At 44.3% G+C, this 27,761-nt stretch overlaps 1 protein-coding gene across 7 annotated transcripts in view; it reads right to left on the minus strand.

Moving 5' to 3' along the window:
• The window catches only part of pdlim5a (PDZ and LIM domain 5a), a 144,996-nt gene that overhangs the window by 96,800 nt on the left and 20,435 nt on the right, over nt 1-27,761 (minus strand). For 6 of the 7 annotated variants that reach the window (XM_014172475.2, XM_014172472.2, XM_014172470.2 and 3 more), the window contains exon 2: nt 25,934-26,100. In XM_014172475.2, the coding sequence (XP_014027950.1) occupies nt 25,934-26,032 (99 nt within the window). In that variant the 5' untranslated portion in view covers nt 26,033-26,100. Of the gene's footprint in view, nt 1-25,933; nt 26,101-26,674; nt 26,860-27,761 lie in introns of those variants that run through there. The other variant, XM_014172469.2, reaches the window with a different exon arrangement.

The raw sequence follows: 27,761 nt of genomic DNA on the forward strand, positions 1-27,761 counted from the left end.
TAATTATCGAGGTTAGCTAGCCAGCTATTTTCGTCCGCGGTGACGCCGTTCTCCAAACTTAGTCAACACTGCTAGCTAGCCAACTTCTTCCGACTAGCAGCACTGTAGAAACTAATACATTACAACGGAACGATTTGATTAGTGTAGTGTTAGCTAGCTACATAGTTGTCTTTGCTGTCTTTGTATCTAAGATAATTGTGTAGTTTAGAGTGATTATCGAGGTTAGCTAGCCAGCTATTTTCGTCCGCCGCGACGCCGTTCTCCAGACTTAGTCAACACACCTAGTCAACATCAAACCCACTGCTAGCTAGCCAACCTTTACCGACAAGCAGCACTGTAGAAACTAATACATTACAACGGAACGATTTGATTAATGTAGTGTTAGCTAGCTACATAGTTGTCTTTGTCGTAGTTTGATAATTGTGTAGTTTAGAATAATTATCGAGGTTAGCTAGCCAGCTATTTTCGTCCCCCGCGACGCCATTTTCCAAACCTAGCCAACTATTACCGACGAGCAGCATTGTAGAAACTAAATACATTACAAAGGAACGTCTCGATTAGTGTTATGTTAGCTAGCTACATAGTTGCCTTTGTATCATGATTAACCTGTTAGGGCTAGGGGGCAGTATTGACACGGCTGGATAAAAAACATACCCGATTTAATCTGGTTACCACTCCTACCCAGTAACTAGAATATGCATATACTTATTACATATGGATAGAAAACACCCTAAAGTTTCTAAAACTGTTTGAATGGTGTCTGTGAGTATAACAGAACTCAAATGGCAGGTCAAAACCTGAGAGATTCCTTTACAGGAAGTGGCCTGTCTGACCATTTCTGGAACTTCTTTGCCATCTCTATCTTTTACTAAGGATCTCTGCTCTAACGTGACACTTCCTACGTCGTCCATAGGCGCTCAGAGCCCGGAAAAACCTGAATGTCGTCATCCCAGCCCCAGGCTGAAACACATTATCGCCTTTCTCAAGTGGCCGATCAAGGGACTCTGGGCTTAGGCGCGTGACCTGACCGCCCCCGTCTTTGTGATTTTTTCCTCTGTTTGCCGAAAAGGAGATTCCCGGTCGGAATATTATCGCTTTTCTACGAGAAAAATGGCATAAAAATTGATTTTAAACAGCGGTTGACATGCTTCGAAGTACGGTAATGGAATATTTAGAATTTTTTGTCACGAATTGCGCCATGCGCACGACCCTTCTTTACCATTTCGGATAGTGTCTGGAACGCACGAACAAAACGCCGCTATTCGGATATAACGATGGATTATTTTGGACCAAACCAACATTTGTTATTGAAGTAGCAGTCCTGGGAGTGCATTCTGACGAAGACAACAAAAGGTAATCAAACTTTTATAATAGTAAATATGATTATGGTGAGTGCTAAACTTGCCGGGTGTCTAAATAGCTAGCCCGTGATGCCTGGGCTATGTACTTAGAATATTGCAAAATGTGCTTTCACCAAAAAGCTATTTTAAAATCGGACATATCGAGTGCATAGAGGAGGTCTGTATCTATAATTCTTAAAATAATTGTTATGCTTTTTGTGAACGTTTATCGTGAGTAATTTAGTAAAATGTTAGCGAATTCCCCGGAAGTTTGCGGGGGGTATGCTAGTTCTGAACGTCACATGCTAATGTCAAAAGCTGGTTTTTGATATAAATATGAACTTGATTGAACAAAACATGCATGTATTGTATAACATAATGTCCTAGGGTTGTCATCTGATGAAGATCATCAAAGGTTAGTGCTGCATTTAGCTGTCTTCTGGGTTTTTGTGACATTATATGCTAGCTTGAAAAATGGGTGTCTGATTATTTCTGGCTTGGTACTCTGCTGACATAATCTAATGTTTTGCTTTTGTTGTAAAGCCTTTTTGAAATCGGACAGTGTGGTTAGATTAACGAGAGTCTTGTCTTTAAATAGCTGTAAAATAGTCATATGTTTGAGAAATTGAAGTAATAGGATTTTGAAGGTTTTGAAAATCGCGCCACAGGCTTCAAGTGGCTGTTACGTAGGTGGGACGAATTCGTCCCGCCTAGCCCAGAGAGGTTATTAAGGTGTAGTACTGAAACTATCGAGGTTACCTAGCCAGCTACACTTTCAAACAAAGTCAACAACGCAGCCACTGCTAGCTAGCCTACTTCACCAGCCAGCAGTACTGTATAATTTTAGTCATTTTAGTCAATAAGATTTTTGCAACGTAAATGTAACTTTCTGAACATTCGAGACGTGTAGTCCACTTGTCATTCCAATCTCCTTTGCATTAGCGTAGCCTCTTCTGTAGCCTGTCAACTATGTGTCTGTCTATCCCTGTTCTCTCCCCTCTGCACTGGCCATACAAACGCTTCACACCGCGTGGCCGCTGCCACTCTAACCTCGTGGTCCCAGCGCGCACGACCCACGTGGAGTTCCAGGTCTCCGGCAGCCTCTGGAACTGCCGGTCTGCGGCCAACAAGGCAGAGTTCATCTCAGCCTATACTACCCTCCAGTCCCTCGACTTCTTGGCGCTGACGGAAACATGGATTACCACAGATAACACTGCTACTCCTACTACTCTCTCCTCGTCTGCCCACGTGTTCTCGCATACCCCGAGAGCATCTGGCCAGCGGGGTGGTGGCACTGGAATCCTCATCTCTCCCAAGTGGACATTCTCTCTTTCTCCCCTGACCCATCTGTCTATCGCCTCCTTTGAATTCCATGCTGTCACAGTTACCAGCCCTTTCAAGCTTAACATCCTTATCATTTATCGCTCTCCAGGTTCCCTTGGAGAGTTCATCAATGAGCTTGACGCCTTGATAAGTTCCTTTCCTAAGGATGGCTCACCTCTCTCAGTTCTGGGTGACTTTAACCTCCCCACGTCTACCTTTGACTCATTCCTCTCTGCCTCCTTCTTTCCACTCCTCTCCTCTTTTGACCTCACCCTCTCACCTTCCCCCCCTACTCACAAGGCAGGCAATACGCTTGACCTCATCTTTACTAGATGCTGTTCTTCCACTAATCTCATTGCAACTCCCCTCCAAGTCTCCGACCACTACCTTGTATCCTTTTCCCTCTCGCTCTCCTCCAACACTTCTCACTCTGCCCCTACTTGGATGGTATTACGCCGTCGCAACCTTCGCTCTCTCTCTCCCGCTACTCTCTCCTCTTCCATCCTATCATCTCTTCCCTCTGCTCAAACCTTCTCCAACCTATCTCCTGATTCTGCCTCCTCAACCCTCCTCTCCTCCCTTTCTGTATCCTTTGACTCTCTATGTCCCCTATCCTCCAGGCAGGCTCAGTCCTCCCCTCCTGCTCCGTGGCTCGACGACTCATCGCAAGCTCACAGAACAGGGCTCCGGGCAGCCGAGCGGAAATGGAGGAAAACTAGCCTCCCTGCGGACCTGGCATCCTTTCACTCCCTCCTCTCTACATTTTCCTCTTCTGTTTCTGCTGCTAAAGCCACTTTCTACCACTCTAAATTCCAAGCATCTGCCTCTAACCCTAGGAAGCTCTTTGCCACCTTCTCCTCCCTCCTGAATCCTCCTCCCCCTCCCCCCCCCTCCTCCCTCTCTGCGGATGACTTCGTCAACCATTTTGAAAAGAAGGTCGACGACATCCGATCCTCGTTTGTTAAGTCAAATGACACCGCTGGTCCTGCTCACACTGCCCTACCCTGTGCTTTGACCTCTTTCTCCCCTCTCTCTCCAGATGAAATCTCGTGTCTTGTGACGGCCGGCCGCCCAACAACCTGCCCGCTTGACCCTATCCCCTCATCTCTTCTCCAGACCATTTCCAGAGACCTTCTCCCTTACCTCACCTCGCTCATCAACTGATCCTTGACCGCTGGCTACGTCCCTTCCGTCTTCAAGACAGCGAGAGTTGCACCCCTTCTGAAAAAACCTACACTCGATCCCTCCGATGTCAACAACTACAGACCAACTACAGACCTTCTTTCTTTTCTCTCCAAAACTCTTGAACGTGCCGTCCTTGGCCAGCTCTATTGCTATCTCTCTCAGAATGACCTTCTTGATCCAAATCAGTCAGGTTTCAAGACTGGTCATTCAACTGAGACTGCTCTTCTCTGTGTCACGGAGGCTCTCCGCACTGCTAAAGCTAACTCTCTCTCCTCTGCTCTCATCCTTCTAGACCTATCTGCTGCCTTTGATACTGTGAACCACCAGATCCTCCTCTCCACCCTCTCCGAGTTGGGCATCTCCGGCGGGGCCCACGCTTGGATTGCGTCCTACCTGACAGGTCACTCCTACCAGGTGGCGTGGCGAGAATCTGTCTCCGCATCACGGGCTCTCACCACTGGTGTCCCCCAGGGCTCTGTTCCAGGCCCTCTCCTATTCTCGCTATACACCAAGTCACTTGGCTCTGTCATATCCTCACATGGTCTCTCCTATCATTGCTATGCAGACGACACACAATTAATCTTCTCCTTTCCCCCTTCTGATAACCAGGTGGCGAATCGCATCTCTGCATGTCTGGCAGACATATCAGTGTGGATGACGGATCACCACCTCAAACTGAACCTCGGCAAGACGGAGCTGCTTTTCCTCCCGGGGAAGGACTGCCCGCTCCATGATCTCGCCATCACGGTTGACAACTCCATTGTGTCCTCCTCCCAGAGTGCTAAGAACCTTGGCGTGACCCTGGACAACACCCTGTCGTTCTCCACTAACATCAAGGCGGTGACCCGATCCTGTAGGTTCATGCTCTACAACATTCGCAGAGTACGACCCTGCCTCACACAGGAAGCGGCGCAGGTCCTAATCCAGGCACTTGTCATCTCCCGTCTGGATTACTGCAACTCGCTGTTGGCTGGGCTCCCTGCCTGTACCATTAAACCCCTACAACTCATCCAGAACGCCGCAGCCCGTCTGGTGTTCAACCTTCCCAAGTTCTCTCACGTCACCCCGCTCCTCCGCTCTCTCCACTGGCTTCCAGTTGAAGCTCGCATCCGCTACAAGACCATGGTGCTTGCCTACGGAGCCGTGAGGGGAACGGCACCTCCGTACCTTCAGGCTCTGATCAGTCCCTACACCCAAACGAGGGCACTGCGTTCATCCACCTCTGGCCAACTGGCCCCCCTACCTCTGAGGAAGCACAGTTCCCGCTCAGCCGGGTCAAAACTGTTCGCTGCTCTGGCACCCCTATGGTGGAACAAGCTCCCTCACGACGCCAGGACAGCGGAGTCAATCACCACCTTCCGGAGACACCTGAAACCCCACCTCTTTAAGGAATACCTAGGATAGGATAAAGTAATCCTTATAACCCCCCCCTAAAAGATTTAGATGCCCTATTGTAAAGTGGTTGTTCCACTGGATATCATAAGGTGAATGCACCAATTTGTAAGTCGCTCTGGATAAGAGCGTCTGCTAAATGACTTAAATGTAAAAAATGTAAATGTAAATGTAAATGCCAAAACGAATTTCCCAAGTAGGGGACAATAAAGGTTTTCTAATCAAATCTAGACAGCCATTCCCAACTGTTCATCCTCTTCAATATCCATCTGCTCTTACACTCTGCTCAAACCAACTGACGACTGACTCAGTGGTATCTCATGACTGCCTAAACCCAGTCGCTGATGAGGTTATTTGTACCGAGAATAACTATTGACTAACTATCATCGGTCATATGTATAAAGAGTCAGAATGCTGTTCTAGAATGAGATCCACCCTCCCCCAGTCCATGTAATCATATTTGGTATGAGCTAAAAGGCACAACTGATCCCAGATCAGCACTCCTATGCTGAGAAGCTTCTGGAATCCAGGCCCTACTCTCCAGTTAACTTACTGTCCCTTTGACATGATATTAACAAATGGCTCATAGTGTAGCTGGAACATGATAAGGACTGTTTGCTTGGACAACACATTCTCAACAGAGTTCTGGAAGAGGAGGAAGTCATACAGGCGAAACCATGTTCTCATGACGATCAAGCTACTGTGTTGCCATGGGAAACTGACACATACTGGTTGTACTTCAAAATGGCACCTTATTCATTATATACTGCACTACATGTGACCAGAGCTGGAGATGCACCCAGTGAAGCGTTTGTCTTGACAAAATATTATGGTTCCTCTATTCACTCTGAGATGCATTTCAGCACACAGTTTATACAAAACATGGTTAACGGTTCTAAAGTAAATCTAAACAGATTTTTGAATGACAGTACATTCCCAGATCATACCATTGCAGTCACATGCAGTACTTGAGGTTGTGGTTAAACCCAGTATTATGGACATTTGCTTCTTTTGACACCATGAAGAGAAGCCACAGGGACCCCATCATAGACAGTGTGTTCCCTTGGGCAGATGGGAACAGTACTGAGGAAGGGATATATCTGGTCATGTGTGGTAGCCTGAGAGACAGACACTGTGTGTGTGTGTGTGTGTGTGTGTGTGTGTGTGTGTGTGTGTGTGTGTGTGTGTGTGTGTGTGTGTGTGTGTGTGTGTGTGTGTGTGTGTGTGTGTGTGTGTGTGTGTGTGTGTGTGTGGACGTGTTAAAATATACTTGTTGGGACCATTTTGTTAGTTAGGTTTTGGGGTTAAGGTTAAGGTTAAGGTTAGGGTTAGGTTTAGGGTTAAGGTTAAGGTTAGGGTTAGGTTTAGGGTTAAGGTTAAGGTTAGGGTTAGGGTTAAGGTTAAGGTTAAGGTTAGGGTTAAGGTTAGGGTTAGGTTTAGGGTTAAGGTTAGGGTTAGAGTTAAGGTTAGGGTTAGGGTTAGGGTTAAGGTTAGGGTTAGGGTTAAGATTAGGGTTAGGGTTAAGATTAGGGTTAGGGTAAATAGATTTTGAATGTGTGTGTGTTCTCTCTATTTCTACAGAGTGAGTGAGTGAGTGAGTGAGTGAATGAATGGGTTAGTGAGAGTTCCTGTGTCTGTACAGTACGAGAGTCTTCTCTAATCCTGCCTGGTGCGGGGTAGGGCTGATGCTCAGTGAGGCACTGCGGTAAGGAACTAGCAGCTGGACAGAAAGTAATAATGAAGGGCTTCACCACCAGGATTAGAACAAAGCTCTGTGGCTCCTGCCTTTTATAGTCATATTAGGGCATCACACGCAACATCACTCATCACTCCATATACACAGTCTAAGCACCACCCTTTGGTCTCCACATAGGGGAGTACAAGGGGGCAGGCAGGCAGAGCATGGGTACTGGATGTGTGGTGGGGGGGTGGGGGGGTTTCTTTAAGGGTCTCTGACTCTTTTCTAACTGCTTGGAGCCCTTGAAGAACAAATGTTTAGGACGAGACACCAAATCCATTATTTCCCCTCTTATTATCACCCAAACCAACACTTCCCCTCTTATTATCACCCATCTCCTCCCCTCCATTTTCCTCTCCTCTCCTCTCCTCTCCTCTCCTCTCCTCTCCTCTCCTCTCCTCTCCTCTCCCTCTCCTCTCCTCTCCTCTCCTCTCCTCTCCTCTCCTCTCCTCTCCTCTCCTCTCCTCTCCTCTCCCCTATACTGAAAACACTATAGTCGTTCATGTTAATGAAGGTCCACAGGTCATAAAAGCGAAAAGGAAATATGATGGTACTGAGTAACACTTTATGAAACCCCTGTTGTTCTAATTGGTCCAGTGGCTAAATTCCAAGTACGTATGCATGTAGGGTTACTTCTTCTGACGATAGTCCTTTATATGACCACACACACACACACACACACACACACACCACACACACCACACACACACACACACACACACACACACACACACACGTACACACGCATGGAGTAAACCATACGTAATTGTAGTAACTGCAACAATATGCAGAGAGGCTGTGTGTGTGCGTGCATACTGTATGTGCAGTATGGTCATGTAAGAACGATAGGCGAGCACATAGTTCTGGGTAGTGTGTCTGTCTGTGTTCCACTCTGAACAGATCTCATTGCTAATTGTCTCCATGTGGTTCTCTGGTAGTTTTTATGACACTATTAGCCACAGTAAACACAGCCAATCAGAGGAAAAACAAGGCCCAAAAGTGCTAATCTAATTGGAGTCAAACTGCTTACATAAAGATGTGTGTGTGTGTGTGTGTGTGTGTGTGTGTGTGTGTGTGTGTGTGTGTGTGTGTGTGTGTGTGTGTGTGTGTGTGTGTGTGTGTGTGTGTGTGTGTGTGTGTGCTTGTATTACTATCCTAGTGGGGGAAAAGGCTATTTTACGCTAGGTTAGGGTTAGGGTTAGAATTAGGGTTATGGTTAGAATTAGGGTTAGGGGTTAGGTTTAGGGGTTAGGGAAAATGTTGAATGGATCATTTTTTGGGGGTCCCCATAAGGTTAGTAAAACATGCTGTGTTTGTGTGGAGTGTGTGCGTGTGTGTGTTTGCGTGTGTGTGTTTGCGTGTGTGTGTGTGTGTGTATGTGTGGTGTGTGTGTGTGTGTGCGCAGGCATTGAATTCTTATGCGTGAGTACATTTGTGTATGCATTTGTGCGTGAGTGTTCATGCACATGTGCATCTGTGTGTGTGGGGGTGTGTATTCAAAACCAATGTGTTGATCAGCCGTTAAAACCGAGGTCAATTAAACACAATGATATAATTGAGTGTCTCCTTAGGAGCAGAAAGACGCGGTACAATGGAGCCACACGTACAACACCTCACCTCATTCAGTGGCCTGAGAAAGGAAGCCAGCTCAACCAGAGTCAGTGGAGTTTGTAAGACAGAAGTCAGACTCAAACTTGACACTCCAAGAAAGAAGAAGAAAGCTCCTACTGTCAAAACTCTCAGAAAAAAAGGGTTCCAAAAGGGTTCTTCGGCTGTCCCCTTAGGAGAACCCTTTTTTTTGGTTCCAGGTCATACTCTTTTTGGTTCCATGCAGAACCCCTTTGGGTTCCATGTACAACCCTCTGTAGAAAGGCCTCTACATGGAACCGCCCAAAAGGGTTCTACCTGGAACCAAAAGGGGTTCTTCAAATGGTTATACTATGGGGACAGCCGAAGAATCCTTTTAGGTTCTAGAGAGCACCTTTTATTCTAAGACTGTAGTACTGGGGAGCATGGGAAAAGAGACAGAAAGATTGGGAGAATAAGATACATTCCTGGTCTACTTTAGAGAGATGGTGGTGGACTGATTCTTCTCTCCAAACATCCAGATTAAAGTGTTGTGGGTCTGTTTAAAACCCTAGTGATCAAATGTTCAAAACGTTTGCCACTACTTCTACTAAACCTCAATATGTGTCTTGCCAACACAAATAGATCCATTACCAGGCTAGGACAGATATTAGAGACACTAGAAGGCTCTATCTGTGTGTCACGCCCTGACCCTTTTATTCTCTATTTGGTTAGGTCAGGGTGTGACTAGGGTGGGAAATCTATGTTTTCTATTTCTTTGTTGGCCGGGTATGGTTCTCAATCAGAGGCAGCTGTCTATCGTTGTCTCTGACTGGGGATCATACTTAGGCAGCCTTTTTTCCCACCTTAGTTTGTGGGATCTTGTTTTTGGTACTGTGCTGTATGCCCTACTGAACGTTACGTTTTCGTTTGTATTTGTTTTGTTTCGGTGTTCATTTAATACATTTGAAGATGTACGCCTACCACGCTGCACCTTGGTCCAATCCTTCCATCGACGAGCGTAACACTGTGTCCCATATGCAGTAGCGATGCGTGGGTTAAATCCGTTGTTTGATCTATAACCTGTTAATTAATACGCCTAGCGACCGTGATATAGGCCTAAAGGCTGAGACAAAAAGAAGACACAGTGGCAGAATAAATTCAACCACACCTGTGTTTTATCACAACCTCTGTCCAGTGAAGCCCACAAAGTATATTGCATGTACAGTAACATACAGTTACATGACCTGCAGCATGGTCAAGCAAGGTAATGTTTCCAACATTTTTGGACCACTAAACAACTATTGATTTAGAACCCCGGAGAGTTATCGCACAAATCAAAGAAAACAGCAGCTGCCTCCACTATTCCAGCACCATTTCAACTTCATCTAATCACCACTGCTTAGTCTAATACAGTGACAACTAAAAGATACCAAAAACTATTTATTCCAATCAAAATAAGCTAAAAGATGTGGCTCTCCATGGTTCTGATTTCTGTGTGTGTATTCGTGCTAGTAGAAAAACATGTTGACACACCCTGCTACTTGTAGAGAAACGTCAATGCCATCCTCCTCTCTTTCACGTTGCCTAAACGGTCTATCACCCTGTCATACAGTACAAGCATTTATCTTTTGTTGTCCTAGGCTACTTGGCTAAAATGCTTGATCGCTAGCCTAACTTCCATTCATTCATGAGCAACGTTAGCTAGTTAACATGAGCCTTCTACATCTAGCTACATGTTGAACTTCCATCCTCTCAGGCCAGAGGCACAACAATGTATGAATTAATGGTTGGATCCGAATCGCCGTTATAATCTTTGGCTAGTACGGAGAATTAAGTAAAACCACAAGTCCATCATCATCCATGGCTACTTTAGGAAAGGGACAATTTTAGCTAGCTAGCCACTGGAGGACAACAACACAACGAGATGCAACAATTCAAGTTGTTCAACGCTACGAGCGGCAACAATGCCATACTCGTTTGGACCAGACAGCATCAGATAGATGGCCTACAAGTAGAGACAGAGCGGCGCTGTTTCACTGGCTTGGATGCTTTCTCCTGTGAGATACATTCAGCCTCTTGCGAATTGAAGGAAAATAAAACACAGAAAGAAGTAAGAACAATAATTGTGTGTTTAAAAAAATAAATAATATTGGTCTGTTTTTTGGGGGAAGCCTGGCTTTCCTTGGCCTCCATGAATACAGACCAACGCCCAAATGCCACCCTATTCTCTACATTGTGCACTACTTTTGACGAGGGCCCATAGGGATCTGGTCAAAAGTAATGCTCCAGTCAGTGCTCTGCTGGGCCTCTGGCAGGGTTCCATGGAGGCAACAGTAAACAGTCCTCCTAAATAACTAACACTATCCAGGAGAACATGTGCCAGACGTTCCCCCCAGAGGAGGCCACACACCAACCCAGTCCTGGGAACAGCAGGACATCCGCTAACACTTCACCACTGTTTTGTATTCACATAAATACATCTGGAGAATGTGACCTCGGATCAGTTGATCTCATATGTACAATAGATAGATGACCAATAGAGATAGGAAGAGAGGGGGGGGGGAGGTTGAAACTAAATGAGGCAAAGTAGTCTAAGGGAGGTAAGGTTTGTGATTAATTATTGTAAGGTTCCTTGTTTGACCTGCCACTCAGGTATTCATATTGTATGGGGTGTTACTCACACAAAAAAAGTTCAATATATTAACATGCATACAGTACAACCAATACAACCAAATAATAACTGGAAACTCCCATGGTACATAAATAGTGAGTTTTACATTTTCAGCTATAGATGGATATCAGTGACATGTTTTACTCTGTACATAAAGGACAGTCATATGCTGATCAGCTGGAAAGAAGGATACGTGTACTTTATCCATTATTTTTAGGAATGTGTTCAAAACAATCACAGGGATTTTCTTGGAAACGTTCATTTAAGTTGCATATAAATCAACGTCGCAAACTAACCCAAGGGTGGAATCCTACTTTTATTAAAATGTCCAAACATGAATTTTGTTGGCAGCTTAAACTTGCCCAGTGCTAAGAACCGTGTGGGGTTTCAACACATATGAGACGAAGTAGTGGACAAGCAGATGTTCCCCATCACACTTTAGTAAGTAAAGCTAAGGAATAGTAAACACAGATGACCCTGTTTTTGTGTGTGTGACAGTTTACCCACCCTTAGCTAAAAGAATGCATTGAAAGTATAAGGAGCGTTATTCTTTACACCACGACCGGTGATCAGAGTTTACCCTATTTTACCACTACATCACTACCTGCAATCAAATCATGTTATCATTTATAAGCCCTCCAAAAAATTATTTTTAACAAGAGTTAAAATAATAAAATATTCCCAAAAGCTGCAAAACAGCAGTTAAAGCTTAAAGTCCATAGCAACTCAGAAACAGAAACATAACAAACATGCTGCCGACAGAGAGGGAAGCTCACCTCAAGCAGCACCACGCATGGAGCCATCAATGGCACATCATAAAATTACCAAATTAAGGTTTCATTAAAATACTGCACTGTGAGAGGTAAATGAGAATCAGTATGGATGACAGAGCTACAACCTAACATCGAAATAAAGGTGCAGCTCAAACATTGGCCACATCCCAAATAGCACCCTATTCCCGGTATTGTGCCATGGGCCCTGGTCAAAAGTAGTGTGCCATCTGGGACGTTTTACAAGTGTGCGACAAATAAGGCACTACCCCTCATCCAAAGACACAAAATGGATGTAGGGAAACCATAATAGAAGTTGGTATGTAGCCCAGGCTCCACCTGTATTGCATTATGATAGGCTGGCTCAAGTTCATCTCTCTTTGACCGGATCAAACCTGTTCTATGAGGGTTTTATCTGCCTGGCTGTACTGTAGGTCTCATCAAGACTGAAATGGGCTGCTACTGTTAGTACCTTCTCTGATAATACTAACAGAAAGCACTAACAAAAGTTATGTGTGGATTGGATTCTGTTGTTGTCGTTCTTGTTTACATCATTGGCGTGTGCCTAACTGCCAGTGACTTTTTCTTTGTTAAAATGCAGTCAAACACCTTGGCCCATAGGCATAAAACTTAATGATTAGAATTACTTCTGAATGAAAAAAAAATCTACAAATAATCTCTGAATTATGTCATTTTCCTCCTAAAATCCTTTATTCATACAGGCCCTTGTTTCTATATTAGGGCTGTTAGGACCTCCATTCAATCCAGATCCCCTGGGACCTGAGAGAACTCAACACATTTCCTCTAACTAAAGACAAACTATGAACGATCATTATCATCATAGTATTTGACATTATACTATTATCAAACCAAAGTTTAGCTAGGAGCTACAAACAGGGAGACTGTGTCTGTTGGCGCCATCTTGTTACCTTTCTATATACTATGATTCTTTTTATATAACATCATTCTGTTAGGCAAAATCAATTCAGATGGCCTCAAATTATACCATGGTCAAATCCCCAAGGCCAATTCCTGTTCTAGTTGGGTCCTCCTGGTGACTATCTCAGTTGCCCCTAGACGCTGATCTTGGATTAGTTGTGTATTTTTCCCACTATTGTTTAAGGTTAGGAATGGTGGAGGAGTGGCTGATCCTAGATCTGTACCTAGGGGAAACCCCAGAGCACTTATCTCACTGTTAGCTGGCCTACATTGGGGGGGAAAAGTATTTGATCCCCTGCTGATTTTGTACGTTTGCCCACTGATAAAGAAAGGATCAGTCTATAATTTTAATGGTAGGTTTATTTGAACAGTGAGAGACAGAATAACAACAAAAATATCCAGAAAAACGCATGTCAAAAATGTTATAAATTGATTTGCATTTTAATGAGGGAAATAAGTATTTGACCCCCTCTCAATCAGAATGATTTCTGGCTCCCAGGTGTCTTTTATACAGGTAACGAGCTGAGATTAGGAGCACACTCTTAAAGGGAGTGCTCCTAACCGCAGCTTGTTACCTGTAAAAAAGACACCTGTCCACAGAAGCAATCAATCAATCAGATTCCAAACTCTCCACCATGGAAAAGACCAAAGAGCTCTCCAAGGATGTCAGGGACAAGATTGTAGACCTACACAAGGCTGGAATGGGCTACAAGACCATCGCCAAGCAGCTTGGTGAGAAGGTGACAACATTTGGTGCGATTATTCGCAAATGGAAGAAACACAAAAGAACTGTCAATATCCCTCGGCCTGGGGCTCCATGCAAGATCTCACCTTGTGGAGTTGCAATGATCATGAGAACGGTGAGGAATCAGCCCAGAACTACACGGGAGGATATTGTCAATGATCTCAAAGCAGCTGAGACCATAGTCACCAAGAAAACAATTGGTAACACACTACGCCGTGAAGGACTGAAATCCTGCAGCGCCCGCAAGGTACCCCTGCTCAAGAATACATATACATGCCCGTCTGAAGTTTGCCAATGAACATCTGAATGATTCAGAGGACAACTGGTGAAAGTGTTGTGGTCAGATTAGACCAAAATAGAGCTCTTTGGCATCAACTCAACTCGCCATGTTTGGAGGAGGACCCCAAGTACACCATCTCCACCGTCAAACATGGAGGTGGAAACATTATGCTTTGGGGGTGTTTTTCTGCTAAGGGGACAGGACAACTTCACCGCATCAAATGGACGATGGACGGGGCCATGTACCGTCAAATCTTGGGTGAGAACATCCTTCCCTCAGCCAGGGCATTGAAAATGGGTCGTGGATGGGTATTCCAGCATGACAATGGCCCAAAACACACGGCCAAGGCAACAAAGGAGTGGCTCAAGAAAAAGCACATTAAGGTCCTGGAGTGGCCTAGCCAGTCTCCAGACCTTAATCCCATAGAAAATCTGTGGAGGGAGCTGAAGGTTCGAGTTGCCAAACGTCAGCCTCGAAACCTTAATGACTTGGAGAAGATCTGCAAAGAGGAGTGGGACAAAATCCCTCCTGAGATGTGTGCAAACCTGGTGGCCAACTACAAGAAACGTCTGACCTCTGTGATTGCCAACAAGGGTTTTGCCACCAAGTACTAAGTCATGTTTTGCAGAGGGGTCAAATACTTATTTCCCTCATTAAAATGCAAATCATTTTATAACATTTTTGACATGCGTTTATCTTGATTTTTTTGTTGTTATTCTGTCTCTCACTGTTCAAATAAACCTACCATTAAAATTATAAACTGATCATTTCTTTGTAAGTGGGCAAACGTACAAAATCAGCAGGGGATCAAATACTTTTTCCCCCCACTGTATGTGCAAGTCAACAACACAAAGATACTTTAGAGCAATAGCACTGTGCCACTATAGAAGCCCCTACAATCACCACTGCCATCACTGTGGGGTGTGTGTATTGTGTATATTGTCTGTATTGTGTGTACTGTGTGTATTGTGTGTATTGTGTGTACTGCTGTGACATGGTTAGATATCACATGTCAGATATTACTCAGCCCCTGTAACCTGTAACCCATTTACAGGGGCTGAGTCACTGGCTTACTGGTGCTCTTCCATGCCGTCCCCAGGAGGGGTGCGTCACTTGAGTGGGTTGAGTCACTGACGTGATCTTCCTGTCCGGGTTGGCGCCCCCCCATATATCTGGAGTATTTCTCCTGTCTTATCCAGTGTTCTGTGAGATTTAAGTATACTCTCTCTAATTCTCTCTCTCTTTCTGTTTTTTTTTCCTAGCCACCGTGCTTCTACACCTGCATTGCTTGCTGTTTGGGGTTTTAGGCTGGGTTTGTGACGTCAGCTGATGTAAGAAGGGCTTTATAAATCAATTTGATAGATTGATTGAGATATTACTGCAGTGTTGGAGCTAGAAACACAAGCATTTCGCTACACCCGCAATAACATCTGCTAAACACGTGTATGTGACCAGTAAAATTTGATTTGATTTGATTTTTGGGACAGGGGTTCTCAAAGTGAGGTACTGCATGGAGTCTGCAGCACCTCACTTTTTTACATTTAATTTGTTGAATGAATAAAGTAACAACAACAGATTAAACAAATTGTGGCCAAGGAATAAGTTTAGAGGGTGTAATACAATACAATACAATGTAATATTATGGGCCTGCGAGGCTGTATACTGGTATCCACAGTACACATTTTTTCACCTCAATACTTATTGTATCCCCCCCAAAAAATATAACTAAAATCAATGTAAATAGTCCGGGTGGCCATTTGATTAATTGTTCAGCAGTCTTATGGCTTGGGGGTAGAAGTTGTTAACAATCCTTTTGGTCCTAGACTTGGCGCTCCGGTACCGCTTGCCGTGCGGTAGCAGGGAGAACAGTCTACGACTAGGGTGACTGGAGTCTTTGACAATCTTTTGAGCCTTCCTCTGAAGTTTACATACACTTAGGTTGGAGTCATTAAAACTTGTTTTTCAACCACTCCACAAATTTCTTTTTAACAAACTATAGTTTTAGCAAGTCGTTTAGGACATCTACTTTGTGCATGACACAAGTCATTTTTCCAACAATTGTTTACAGACAGATTATTTTACTCACAATTCCAGTGTGTACCTGTGGATGTATTTCAAGGCCTACCTTCAAACTCAGTGCCTCTTTGGATGACATCATGGGAAAATCAAAAGAAATCAGCCAAGACCTCAGAATATAAATTGAAGACCTCTACAAGTCTGATTCATCCTTGGGAGCAATTTCCAAACGCCTGAAGGTACCATGTTCATCTTTACAAACAATAGTACGCAAGTATAAACACCATGGGACCACGCAGCCGTCATACCGCTCAGGAAGGAGACACGTTCTGTCTTCTAGAGATGAACGTACTTTGGTGCGAAAAGTGCAAATCAATCCCAGAACAACAGCAAAGGACTGTGTGAAGATGCTGGAGGAAACAGGTACAAAAGTATCTATATCCACGGAAAAACGAGTCCTATATCGACATAACCTGAAAGGCCGCTCAGCAAGGAAGAAGCCATTGCTCCAAAATGGCCATAAAAAAGCCAGTCTACAGTTTGCAACTGCACATGGGGACAAAGATCGTACCTTTTGGAGAAATGTCCTCTGGTCTGATGAAACAAAAATAGAACTGTTTGGCCATAATGACCATCGTTATGTTTGGAGGAAAAAGGGGGAGGCTTGCAAGCCAAAGAACACCATCCCAACCGTGAATCACGGGGGTGGCAGCATCATGTTGTGGGGGTGCTTTGCTGCAAGAGGGACTGGTGTACTTCACAAAATAGATGGCATCATGAGAATGGAAAATTATGTGGATATATTGAAGCAACATCTCAAGACATCAGTCAGGAAGTTAAAGCTTGGTCGCAAATGGGTCTTCCAAATGGACAATGACCCCAAGCATACTTCCAAAGTTGTGGCAAAATGGCTTAAGGACAACAAAGTCAAGGTATTGGAGTGGCCATCACAAAGCCCTGACCTCAATCCTATAGAAAATTTGTGGGCAGAACTGAAAAAGCGTGTGCGAGCAAGGAGGCCTACAAACCTGACTCAGTTACACCAGCTCTGTCAGGAGGAATGGGACAAAATTCCCCCAACTTATTGTGGGAATCTTGTGGAAGGCTACCTGAAATGTTTGACCCAAGTTAAACAATGTAAAGGCAATGCTACCAAATACTAATTGAGCGTATTTAAACTTCTGACCCACTGGGAATGCGATGAAAGAAATAAAAGCTGAAATAAATCATTCTCTCTACTATTATTATGACATTTCACATTCTTAAAATAAAGTGGTGATCTTAACTGACCTAAGACAGGGAATTTTTACTTGGATTAAATGTCAGGAATTGTGAAAAACTGAGTTTAAATGCATTTGGCTAAGGTGTATGTAAACTTCCAACTTCAACTGTAGATGCTGGATGGCAGGAAGCTTTGCCCCAGTGATGTACTGGGCCGTACGCACTACTCTCTGTAGTGTCTTACGGTCGGATGCCAAGCAGTTGCCACACCAGGTGTTGATTCAACAGCTCAGGATGCTCTCGATGGTGCAGCTGTAGAACTTTTTGAGGATCTGGGGACCTATACCAAATCTTTTCAGTCTCCTGAGGGGGAAAAGGTGTTGTCGTGCCCTCTTCACAACTGTCTATGTGTGTTTGGACCATAATAGTTGGTTGGTGATGTGGTCACCAAGTAACTTGAAACTCTCGACCCGCTCCACTTCAGCCCTGTCAATGTTAATGCGGGCCTGTTCGGCCCTCTGTTTCCTATAGTCCACGATCAGCTCCTTTGTCTTGCTCACATTGAGGGAGAGGTTGTTGTTCTGGCACCACACTGCCAGGTCTCTGACCTCCTCCCTATAGGCTGTCTCATTGTTGTCGGTGATCAGGCCGACCTCTGTTGTGTCATCAGCAAACTTAATGATGGTGTTGGAGTTGTTCTTGGCCACACAGTCATGGGTGAACAAGGAGTACAGGAGGAGACTAAGCACGCACTGCTGAGGGGCCTCTGTGTTGAGGATCAGCGTGGCAGATGTGTTGTTACCTACCCTTACCACCTGGGATCGGCCCGTCAGGAAGCCTAGGATCCAGTTGCAGAGGGAGGTGTTTAGTCCCAGGGTCCTTAGCTTAGTGATGAGCTTTGTGGGCACTATGGTTTTGAACGCTAAGCTGTAATCAATTAACTGCATTCTCACATAGGTGTTTATTTTGTCCAGGTGGGAATGGGCAGTGTGGAGTGCAATTGAGATTGCGTCATCTGTGGATCTGTTGGCATGATGGTGTTGATGTGAGCCATGACCAGCCTTTCAAAGTACTTCATGGCTACCGACGTGAGTGCTATGGGGTGGTAATCATTTAGGCAGGTTATCTTCGCTTTCTTGGGCACAGGGACTATGGAGGTCTATTTGAAACATGTAGGTATTACAGACTCGGTCAGGGAGAGGTTTAAAATGTCAGTAAAGCCAGTCGGTCTGCACATGCTTTGAGTACATGTCCTGGTAATCCGTCTGGCCCCACAGCTTTGTGAATGTTGACCTGTTAAAAGGTCTTGCTCACATCGGCTACGGAGAGTGTGATCACACAGTCGTCCGGAACAGCTGGTGCTCTCATGCATGCATCAGTTTTCCTTGCCTGGAAGCGAGCATAAAAGGCATTTAGCTCGTCTGGTAGGCTCGCATCTCTGGTCAGCTCACGGCTGGGTTTCCCTTTTTAATATCTTTCAGTATGATCTACAGCTTATCATGAGGTATTCTACCTCAGGCGAGCAATACCTCGAGACTTCTTTAATATTAGACATCGCGCACCAGCAGTTATTAACAAATAGACACACACCCCTGCCCTTCGTCTTACCAGAGGTAGCTGCTCTGTCTTGCCGATGCACAGAGAAGCCAGCCAGCTCTATATTATCCGTGTCGTAGTTCAGCCACGTCTCGGTGAAACATAAGATACAGTTTTTAACATCCCGTTGGTAGGATAGTCTTAATCATAAATTGTATAGTTTGTTTTCCAATGATTGCACATTGGCCAATAATACGGAGGGTAGTGGTGGTTTACCTAATCGTCGGAGAATTCTTACAAGGCACCCCGCTCTCCGCTCCCCTTTTCTCTGTCTTTTTCACGCTGATGACGGGGATTTGGACCTTGTCTTGACAAAGCAGTATATCCTTCGCGTCGGACTCATTCAAGAAAAAAATCTTCTTCCAGTTCGAGGTGAGTAATCGCTGTTCTGATGTCCAGAAGTTTTTTCCGGTCATAAGACATTATGTACAAAATGAGTTACAAACAATGTGAAAAAACAAACAAAATAGCACAGGTGGTTATGAGCCCATAAAATGGCAGCAATCCCCTTCCCATTGTTATTGTAAAGAGGAAACGTCTAGGAGCAAAAACGGCTCAGCTGCGACGTGGTAGTCCGCACAAGCTCACAGAATGGACCACCAAATCGTCCGTCCTCGATTGCAACACTCACTACTGAGTTCAAAACTGCCTTTGGGAGCAACTTCAGCACAAGAACTGTTTGTTGGGAGCTTAATGAAATTGGTTTCCATGAACGAGTGGTGTAAAGCTCGCCGCCATTGGCCTCTGGAGCAGTGAAAACGAGTTCTCTGGAGTGATGAACCGCGCCACACCATCTGGCAGTCCAACAAACAAATCTTTGTGACAACCGTTTGGCGAAAGCCCATTCCTTTTTCAGCATGACAATGCCCCTGTGCACAAAGCGAGGTCCTTACAGAAATAGTTTGTCAAGAACGGTGAGGAAGAAATTGACTGGCCTGCATAGAGCCCTGACCTCAACCCCATCAAACACCTTTGGGATGAACTGGAACGCCGACATCGAGCCAGGCATAATCGCCCAACATCAGTGCCCGACCTCACTAATGCTCTTGTGGCTGAATGAAAGCAAGTCTCCGCAGCAATGTTCAAACATCTAGTGGAAATCATTCCCAGAAGAGTGGAGGCTGTTATAACAGCAAAGGGGGGACCAACTCCATATTAATACCCATGATTTTGGAATGAGATGTTCGACGAGCAGGTGTCCACATACATTTGGTCACGCAGTGTATGTAAATGACATATTTTCGTATTTCGTTTACAATAGATTTGAAAATTAAAAAAACAAACATGTTTTCACTTTGTCATTATGGGGTATTGTGTGTAGATTGGGTGAGGGAAAAAATCTATTTAATCAATTTTGAATTCAGGCTGTAACACAACAAAATGTGGATTAAGTCAAGGGGTGCGAATACTTTCTAAAGGCACAGTATAAACCAACTGAAATCACTTCCCTCCCATACAGGAATATGAACATATCCCATATCTGCCTTTCTCGTTTCCAATGATTGTACCATAAACATAGATGTTATACCATTAGGGAGTAGGCTTTTCCTTCTAATGTATTTGATTGAGTCTATTTAAACCAAATGCATTCAAGCGTATACAAGGTTATAAAGGGAAAAAAAGAGGGAAAGAATTTGATATTAAAACACGGCCTCAAGACTCTTTATATAGATGTGAGTAATCCGTCAGTAAGAATCTATATTGTGTTCTGAGGGTTTTAAAATCTCTGATACAAGCCAAAGACCGTTTTCATTGATTGAACATTCCTGTAACAAGCTGCTTTACCTGACGACTGACTCATTCAATACAACGCATCTGAAAATAACACGCTTTTTTCTCTACAGCTGTGTTGCATTGTCTTATAATTGGACCTGACATGCACTTAATAAAGAGACACAGCGAGAACTATGTTCCCATAGATACTTCACTGCAGGCTTTGCCAAAGCCACGGAAAGCCGCGGAACACTTTATATAACGTAATGTCTTGCAAACCAGATATAAAATCTGGCCCAGTGTTCAGACCAATGGTTTCTCCAAGTAAGGCTTCCAATTCAACCATAACCAGTGAGCTAATCTCAGCTGTTTTTGTTAAGCGTAGAAAGACAAGACAAAGCAGGTAAAGCATTTCACAGATTTTGATTTTTTTTTTTAAATAAGAATTGAGTAGGATCTTCATATCTCTATACACTAAGACCTGGGGAACCACATGAAACAGCATGTCAAGTAGAACATTGCTAACAGACATTCAGACACAGTGAATGAAGGCTTTGCTAACAGACATTCAGACACAGTGAATGAAGGCTTTGCTAACAGACATGCAGACACAGGGAATGAAGACTTTGCAGTAGCAGCATAATGGTGTCAGAGACCTAAAGAAAACAAGGCACCCATTTATTCACAAGTCTCTGGTACAACATTGCAAAACTAAATGACGCCAACCTAAAATAGTCATAACAACCCAGTGTTCACAGAATGATGGAGAAACCGAATGACAACATTGTCTGAGTGTGAAAGACAATGAAAAACAGTGTCTTTGGGACTGCACAGAGGCACTCGAGTGTAAGACTGTCACTCTGAGCCTCCCCAGAAACAGCAGGGAAAAAAATACATAATCTATAACTTGATACCTGCTGAGACTGATGAGTGATTTCATTGACACCTTGAGTACTGTTGCCTGAGTAGATTAGTGATGAGTGATTTTTACAGTATGACACCTTGAGTACTGTTGCCTGAGTAGATTAGTGATGAGTGATTTTTACAGTATGACACCTTGAGTACTGTTGCCTGAGTAGATTAGTGATGAGTGATTTTTACAGTATGACACCTTGAGTACTGTTGCCTGAGTAGATTAGTGATGAGTGATTTTTACAGTATGACACCTTGAGTACTGTTGCCTGAGTAGATTAGTGATGAGTGATTTTTACAGTATGACACCTTGAGTACTGTTGCCTGAGTAGATTAGTGATGAGTGATTTTTACAGTATGACACCTTGAGTACTGTTGCCTGAGTAGATTAGCTCCTCTGCATGGTTCCTGTATCAGCATGTGAGATGGCTAAAACAGGGGATTTTTATTTATTTATTATTATTTATTTTTTTATTTCACCTTTATTTAACCAGGTAGGCTAGTTGAGAACAAGTTCTCATTTGCAACTGCGACCTGGCTAAGATAAAGCAAAGCAGTTCGACACAAACAACAACACAGAGTTACACATGGAATAAACAAACATACAATCAATAATACAGTAGAAAAAGTCTATCGACAGCATGTGCAAATGAGGGAGGATAAGGGAGATAAGGCAATAAATAGGCCATGGTGGCGAATTAATTACAATATAGCAATTAAACACTGGAATGGTGGAATGTGCAGAAGATGAATGTGCAAGTAGAGATACTGGGGTGCAAAGGAGCAAGATAAATAAATAAATACAGTAGGGGATGAGGTAGATTGGATGGGATATTTACAGATGAGCTATGTACAGGTGCAGTGATCTGTGAGCTGCTCTGACAGCTGGTTCTTAAAGCTAGTGAGGGAGGTAAGAGTCTCCAGCTTTAGTGATTTTTGCAGTTCGGGATTTGCTGCTTGTCATCATCCTGCCTCCATCAGTAAAAGTTATTGTCTGTATCAGCACCCTATTCACTATATAGTGCACTACTTTTGACTAGGGCCCATAGGCCTCTGGTCAAAAGTAGTGCACAATAAAATATATTTAAAGGATTTAAATAAAATCAAACTTTATTTGTCACATGCTCCGAATACAACAAGTGTAGACCTTACCTTGAAATGCTGACTTACAAGCCCTTAACCAACAATGTTGCTCAAGAAAGAGTTAAGAAAATATTTACCAAATAAACTAAAGTAAAAAAAAAAAAAAAAGTAACACAATAAAATAACAATAACGAGGCTATTATACAGGGGGTACTGGTACAGAGTCAATGTGTGGGGGTTAAGGGTTAAGCGCCTCATCTAAACAGAATTAGTCTCTACGTTCTCAATTTTCATCTTATGTGCATACAGATGCTTTGAGACCGACCATACAAAGGTTCACAATGTCACAAACAGGTTCAATATTAACATTATTACGAGAGTAAAACACAACAGGACGCTCTGTTAAAGACTGATTTGTGTGTCTAAGTGATAAGCTGTTGTTTTGGCCTCAAACATGTTGGATTAATATAAATACTAAAGAGGGTAGGGCCTGTCAATCCAAATTCCCCTAAATACAGATCTAGGATCAGCTTTCCCTCCCCTAATACGAACCCAAACCATTATTGTGGGAAATTAAAAGCTGACCCCAGATCAGTTTCTAGAGACAACTCCAACCAACACTGGACAGACAGGGGTTGGTGTAACCCTGGAGAAAGCCTGTTCTCTTAGCTGGCACACAGTTGAGAAAGACAACAGTAAACGATGTGTCTCTAAAAAAGCTCCAGTAGCCAAAATGTCCACTTCAGTTCTCTTCCTGTGGCCTTGTTTCACATCACAGCTGTAACATGTTATTGACACCCCAAAAGCAACACCATCAATCTAGGCCTTTTTTTTTTTTGAGCTGTTGGTCTGGCAGAGTGACGAATGAATGATGCTCCCCACAGGCTTCACAGTTGAGACTGTGGCCATCGCAGTATTTGTAGGGACATTTAGAAATCTAACACAGCAGGTCTAGCCAAGCTTCTCTCCGTCAGCGTTCTCACCCCAGCTGTGCTACATCATTCCCTGTCAAGAGCAGAGTTCGAGTCCTGAAAGGCGTTCTTCTCTACTTAATATATGCTATCCTACTACGGTCTTATTAGTTGTCATCTCAAAATGATCTGGAGGAATTAACACATTTAAGTCAGCCAAAATATGCTACATATAGAGACATGACATATTATGAGCCTAATAATAAAACATTACACAGCCTCATAGAGTATACAGCCACAGTATTCTGTATTTCGTTTCTCCATTTTTTATACATTTTCACTTTGTCATTATGGGGTATTGTGATGTCATTATGGGGTATTGTGATTTCATTATGGGGTATTGTGATGTCATTAAGGGGTATTGTGATGTCATTATGGGGTATTGTGATGTCATTATGGGGTATTGTGTGTAGATGGATGAAAAAAAATCGACTTAATCTATTTTGAATTCAGGCTGTAACAACAAAATGTGCTATTAGTCAAGGGGTATGAATACTTCTGAAGGCGCTGTACATGCCTGTTACAAGTTATTAAGCATGTTAAGTGTTACTAAAATACTATTGTGAAACAGTGGAGGGGTGGGGGGTTGTTAAGTCATAGACAATGAGGTCAGAAAACAAGACAAGTGCTATTTCATTAAGGCACGGCAAAACAAGATTCATTGACGTATGGAGAGCTCAGAACAATGGCTGTTCTCGTCAATGGTCCGGCATCACCACTGGGGCTTCTAATAACCTATGCCCATGGCTTTTTCCGAGAACCTCGACTGTAGTTATATTGGGAAGTGTCCATATCGGTTACTGTATGGAGTGCATCCCAAACGGCACCCTATTCCCTATATGTATGACCAGGGTCCATAGGGCTCTAGTCAAAAGTAGTGCACTAAATAGGGCATAGGGTACCGTTTGGGAGGCACCCATTGTCCTTTGGCCTCTCTTCGAGAAACTTTGATAGGTCCTTGTCGCTCTTCAGTGGTCAGAGGCTCCATCCACAGTCTTTAAATGGAATTGAATGGCTCGGTCTCTCGTGTGGTTTGTACCAAATGAAAACAATAGTGTTTATGGAGTATGAGTAATGTCTCGCAAGAGATGTAACAGAGGGAAACAGTTCAATTAGAGTGTTAGGTCATAGACTGGCATTACAGCGGGGCTCTCCAGCTCTCACCAGTTCTTATTCACCCTGACCCTCTTCTCTCCGCCACTCATTTCTATACCGTGGGAGGCGTGCATTACCAACATAGCATTAGACAACATATTGCCCATAGTCCAGGGGAGGCTGTTGAGGGGAGGACGGCTCCTAATAATGGCTGGAACGGAGCGAATGGAATGGCATCATGTGTTTGATACAATTCAACTCTATCTGCTCCAGCCATTGGGCTCCCGAGTGCTGCAAACAGTGTCACTACAGTCCCTGGTTCGAATCCAGGCAGTATCACATCCGGCCTGTGATTGGGAGTCCCATAGGGTGGTGCACAATTGGAACAGCGTCGCCAGGGTAGGCCGTCATTGTAAATAAGAATTTGTTCTTAACTGACTTGCCTAGTTAAATTCTGGTTCAATTTTACCACTAGCCCATCCTCCCCAATTAAGGTGCCACCAATCTCCTGTGGCCCATACATGTGTAGGCCTACCATTGTATACAGTAGGTGGGGCGCATAAACAGTGTATGGCTTCAGTTGTTTTCAATGGATAAGTGTGGTGCCAGATTTGGTTTGGATTTACCTTTGTGGGGGGTTGCAACTCACCTGACCAATAGTCTAGGACACTGGTTCTCAATCCTGGTCCTGGGGACCCAAAGGGGTGCACATTTTTGTTTCTGCCCTAACACTACACAGCTGATTCAAATGATTAACTCATCAAAAGGCTTTGATGATTTGAATCAGGTGTGTAGTGTCAGGGCAAAAACAAAAATGTGCACCCCTTTGGGTCCCCAGGACCAGGATTGAGAGCCACTGGTCTAGGAGAAAGACTGGTCCATACATTTTGGGTGCTAATGGGGAACGACATTCGAAATAACCTCATTAGGCATTCATAACTTATTTTCTTTAAGAATCAATAGGTATATAATTAATTTAAAAGTCCCAAAAATATATCTACCAATTGCATATTGCCCCTATTAGCAGGTCTTGTACCTAGCTAGCATAGAACGTTCCCACACCAAAAAAACAAAAGTTCCAGGAACGTTCTGGGAACGGACATTTGTTAGCTGGGCATTCATTTTGCCAATGCACCCAAACCTCGCATAGCCAGAGAACCTACCAATTAGGCTACTACTGCCCTCAGTGCGTTGCCTGTTTGGACAGTATTCCAGTGTCACTGGGTGAGCTAATGCAAGCACATCATCTTTTACAGCCGTCAACAGCCAGATGGCTTCATAGGGATGGGAGCCAATCTAGAGCTGAGAGGAGGTTTGTGAAGTGGGCTGGTAGAAAGGGATTGGGGGGGTGTGTGCGTGCGTGCGTGTACTCACCCTGGAGATGGTGAGTGGCATGTTGAAGTCTTTTCCTCCCTGCAGTCTGAAGCCCCATGGGGCCGGGCCAAGCAGGGACACACTGTAGTTACTGCTCATGGTTCTAGAACACTGGTAAGGATGGATTTCCACTGGTATGTTAACACCGTAACTCTGGCTTCCAAGATCTGGGATGTGATAGGGGAAAGAGATTGTGTTTATTATACAATTTGGAAGCAAGACGGACAATCCATAAAAGTCTGTTATGATTGAAATCAACCTGAATACCATATCTTACATTCAAAAACAATATAGGTGAACATTTACTTAATACATACATAAATCGAAGATGGAAATCTGTGTTCAGATGCTATGTTCAAATATGATTAAATATTAAATGCTGAGAGAATACGCTGTACTTCTTAGTACATAAATAAAACAAGGGAGCGAAATACGTTTCTTAAAATAAAACTCAAAACATTGTCAAACAAGAGCCTTCAAATCCCAGCCCACAGGATTCCCAAAATAATACGCTGTATCCCTGTGTGGAAAACTATTTTAAGAAGCAATTGAAGGACAACTGAAGGACATGACTAAAAGATGTTTAAACAAAAATGCTACTCTAAGGGCTTGTTTCCCAGACGCAGATTAAGCCTAGTCATGAAGTAAAAGGCATTCTCAATGGAGAGTTGCTTTATAATCCAGGACTTGGCATAATATGTGTCTGGGAAACCAAGTGTTTTAGAATATGTCAATCCCTACCTCTAGAGTAGGTAGGCAGTCGTATCAGAGATGTAACTGCTATGCAGGTAGGTGGACAAAGCAGCACACAGACCAGTTCGCCAAGACAAATCCCTTACCGACAAAACACTGAGCCACACAACAGTGTAATGGCCCTTTATACTGAACTAGTGAAGGAGGGGAGGGGGTGAAGAGGAGGGGTAAAGGGGAGGGAGTAAAGTGGAGGGGAGGGGGTAAAGGGGAGGGGTAAAGGGGAGGGAGTAAAGTGGAGAGGAGGGGGTAAAGGGGAGGGGTAAAGTGGAGAGGAGGGGGTAAAGGGGAGGGGGTAAAGAGGAGGGGTAAAGGGGAAGGAGTAAAGTGGAGGGGAGGGAGTAAAGGGGAGGGAATAAAGGGGAGAGAGGGGGTAAAGGGGAGGGAGTACAGTGGAGGGGAGGGGGTAAAGGGGAGGGATTAAAGGGGAAGGGAGGGGGTAAAGGGGAGGGAGGGAGGAAAGGGGAGGGGGTAAAGGGGAGGGAGTAAAGGGGAAGGGAGGGGGGTAAAGGAGAGGGAGTAAAGGGGAAGGGAGGGGTTAAAGGAGAGGGGGTAAAGGAGAAGGGAGGGGGTAAAGGGGAGGGAGTAAAGGGGAAGGGAGGGGTTAAAGGAGAGGGGGTAAAGGAGAAGGGAGGGGGTAAAGGGGAGGGAGTAAAGGGGAAGGGAGGGGTTAAAGGAGAGGGGGTAAAGGAGAAGGGAGGGGGTAAAGGGGAGGGAGTAAAGGGGAAGGGAGGGGTTAAAGGAGAGGGAGTAAAGGGGAAGGGAGGGGGTAAAGGAGAGGGGGTAAAGGGGAAGGGAGGGGTTAAAGGAGAGGGGAGGGGGTAAAGGGGAGGGAGTTAAGGGGAAGGGAGGGGGTAAAGGAGAGGGAGTAAAGTGGAAGGGAGGGGGGTAAAGGGGAGGGAGTTAAGGGGAAGGGAGGGGGTAAAGGAGAGGGAGTAAAGTGGAAGGGAGGGGGTAAAGGAGAGGGGGTAAAGGGGAAGGGAGGGGTAAAGGAGAGGGAGTAAAGTGGAAGGGAGGGGGTAAAGGAGAGGGAGTAAAGGGGAAGGGGGGGTAAAGGAGAGGGAGTAAAGGGGAAGGG

This window comes from Salmo salar, chromosome ssa24 (genome assembly GCF_905237065.1).
Source record: "Salmo salar chromosome ssa24, Ssal_v3.1, whole genome shotgun sequence".
In the NCBI taxonomy this organism is placed as follows: Eukaryota; Metazoa; Chordata; class Actinopteri; order Salmoniformes; family Salmonidae; genus Salmo; species Salmo salar.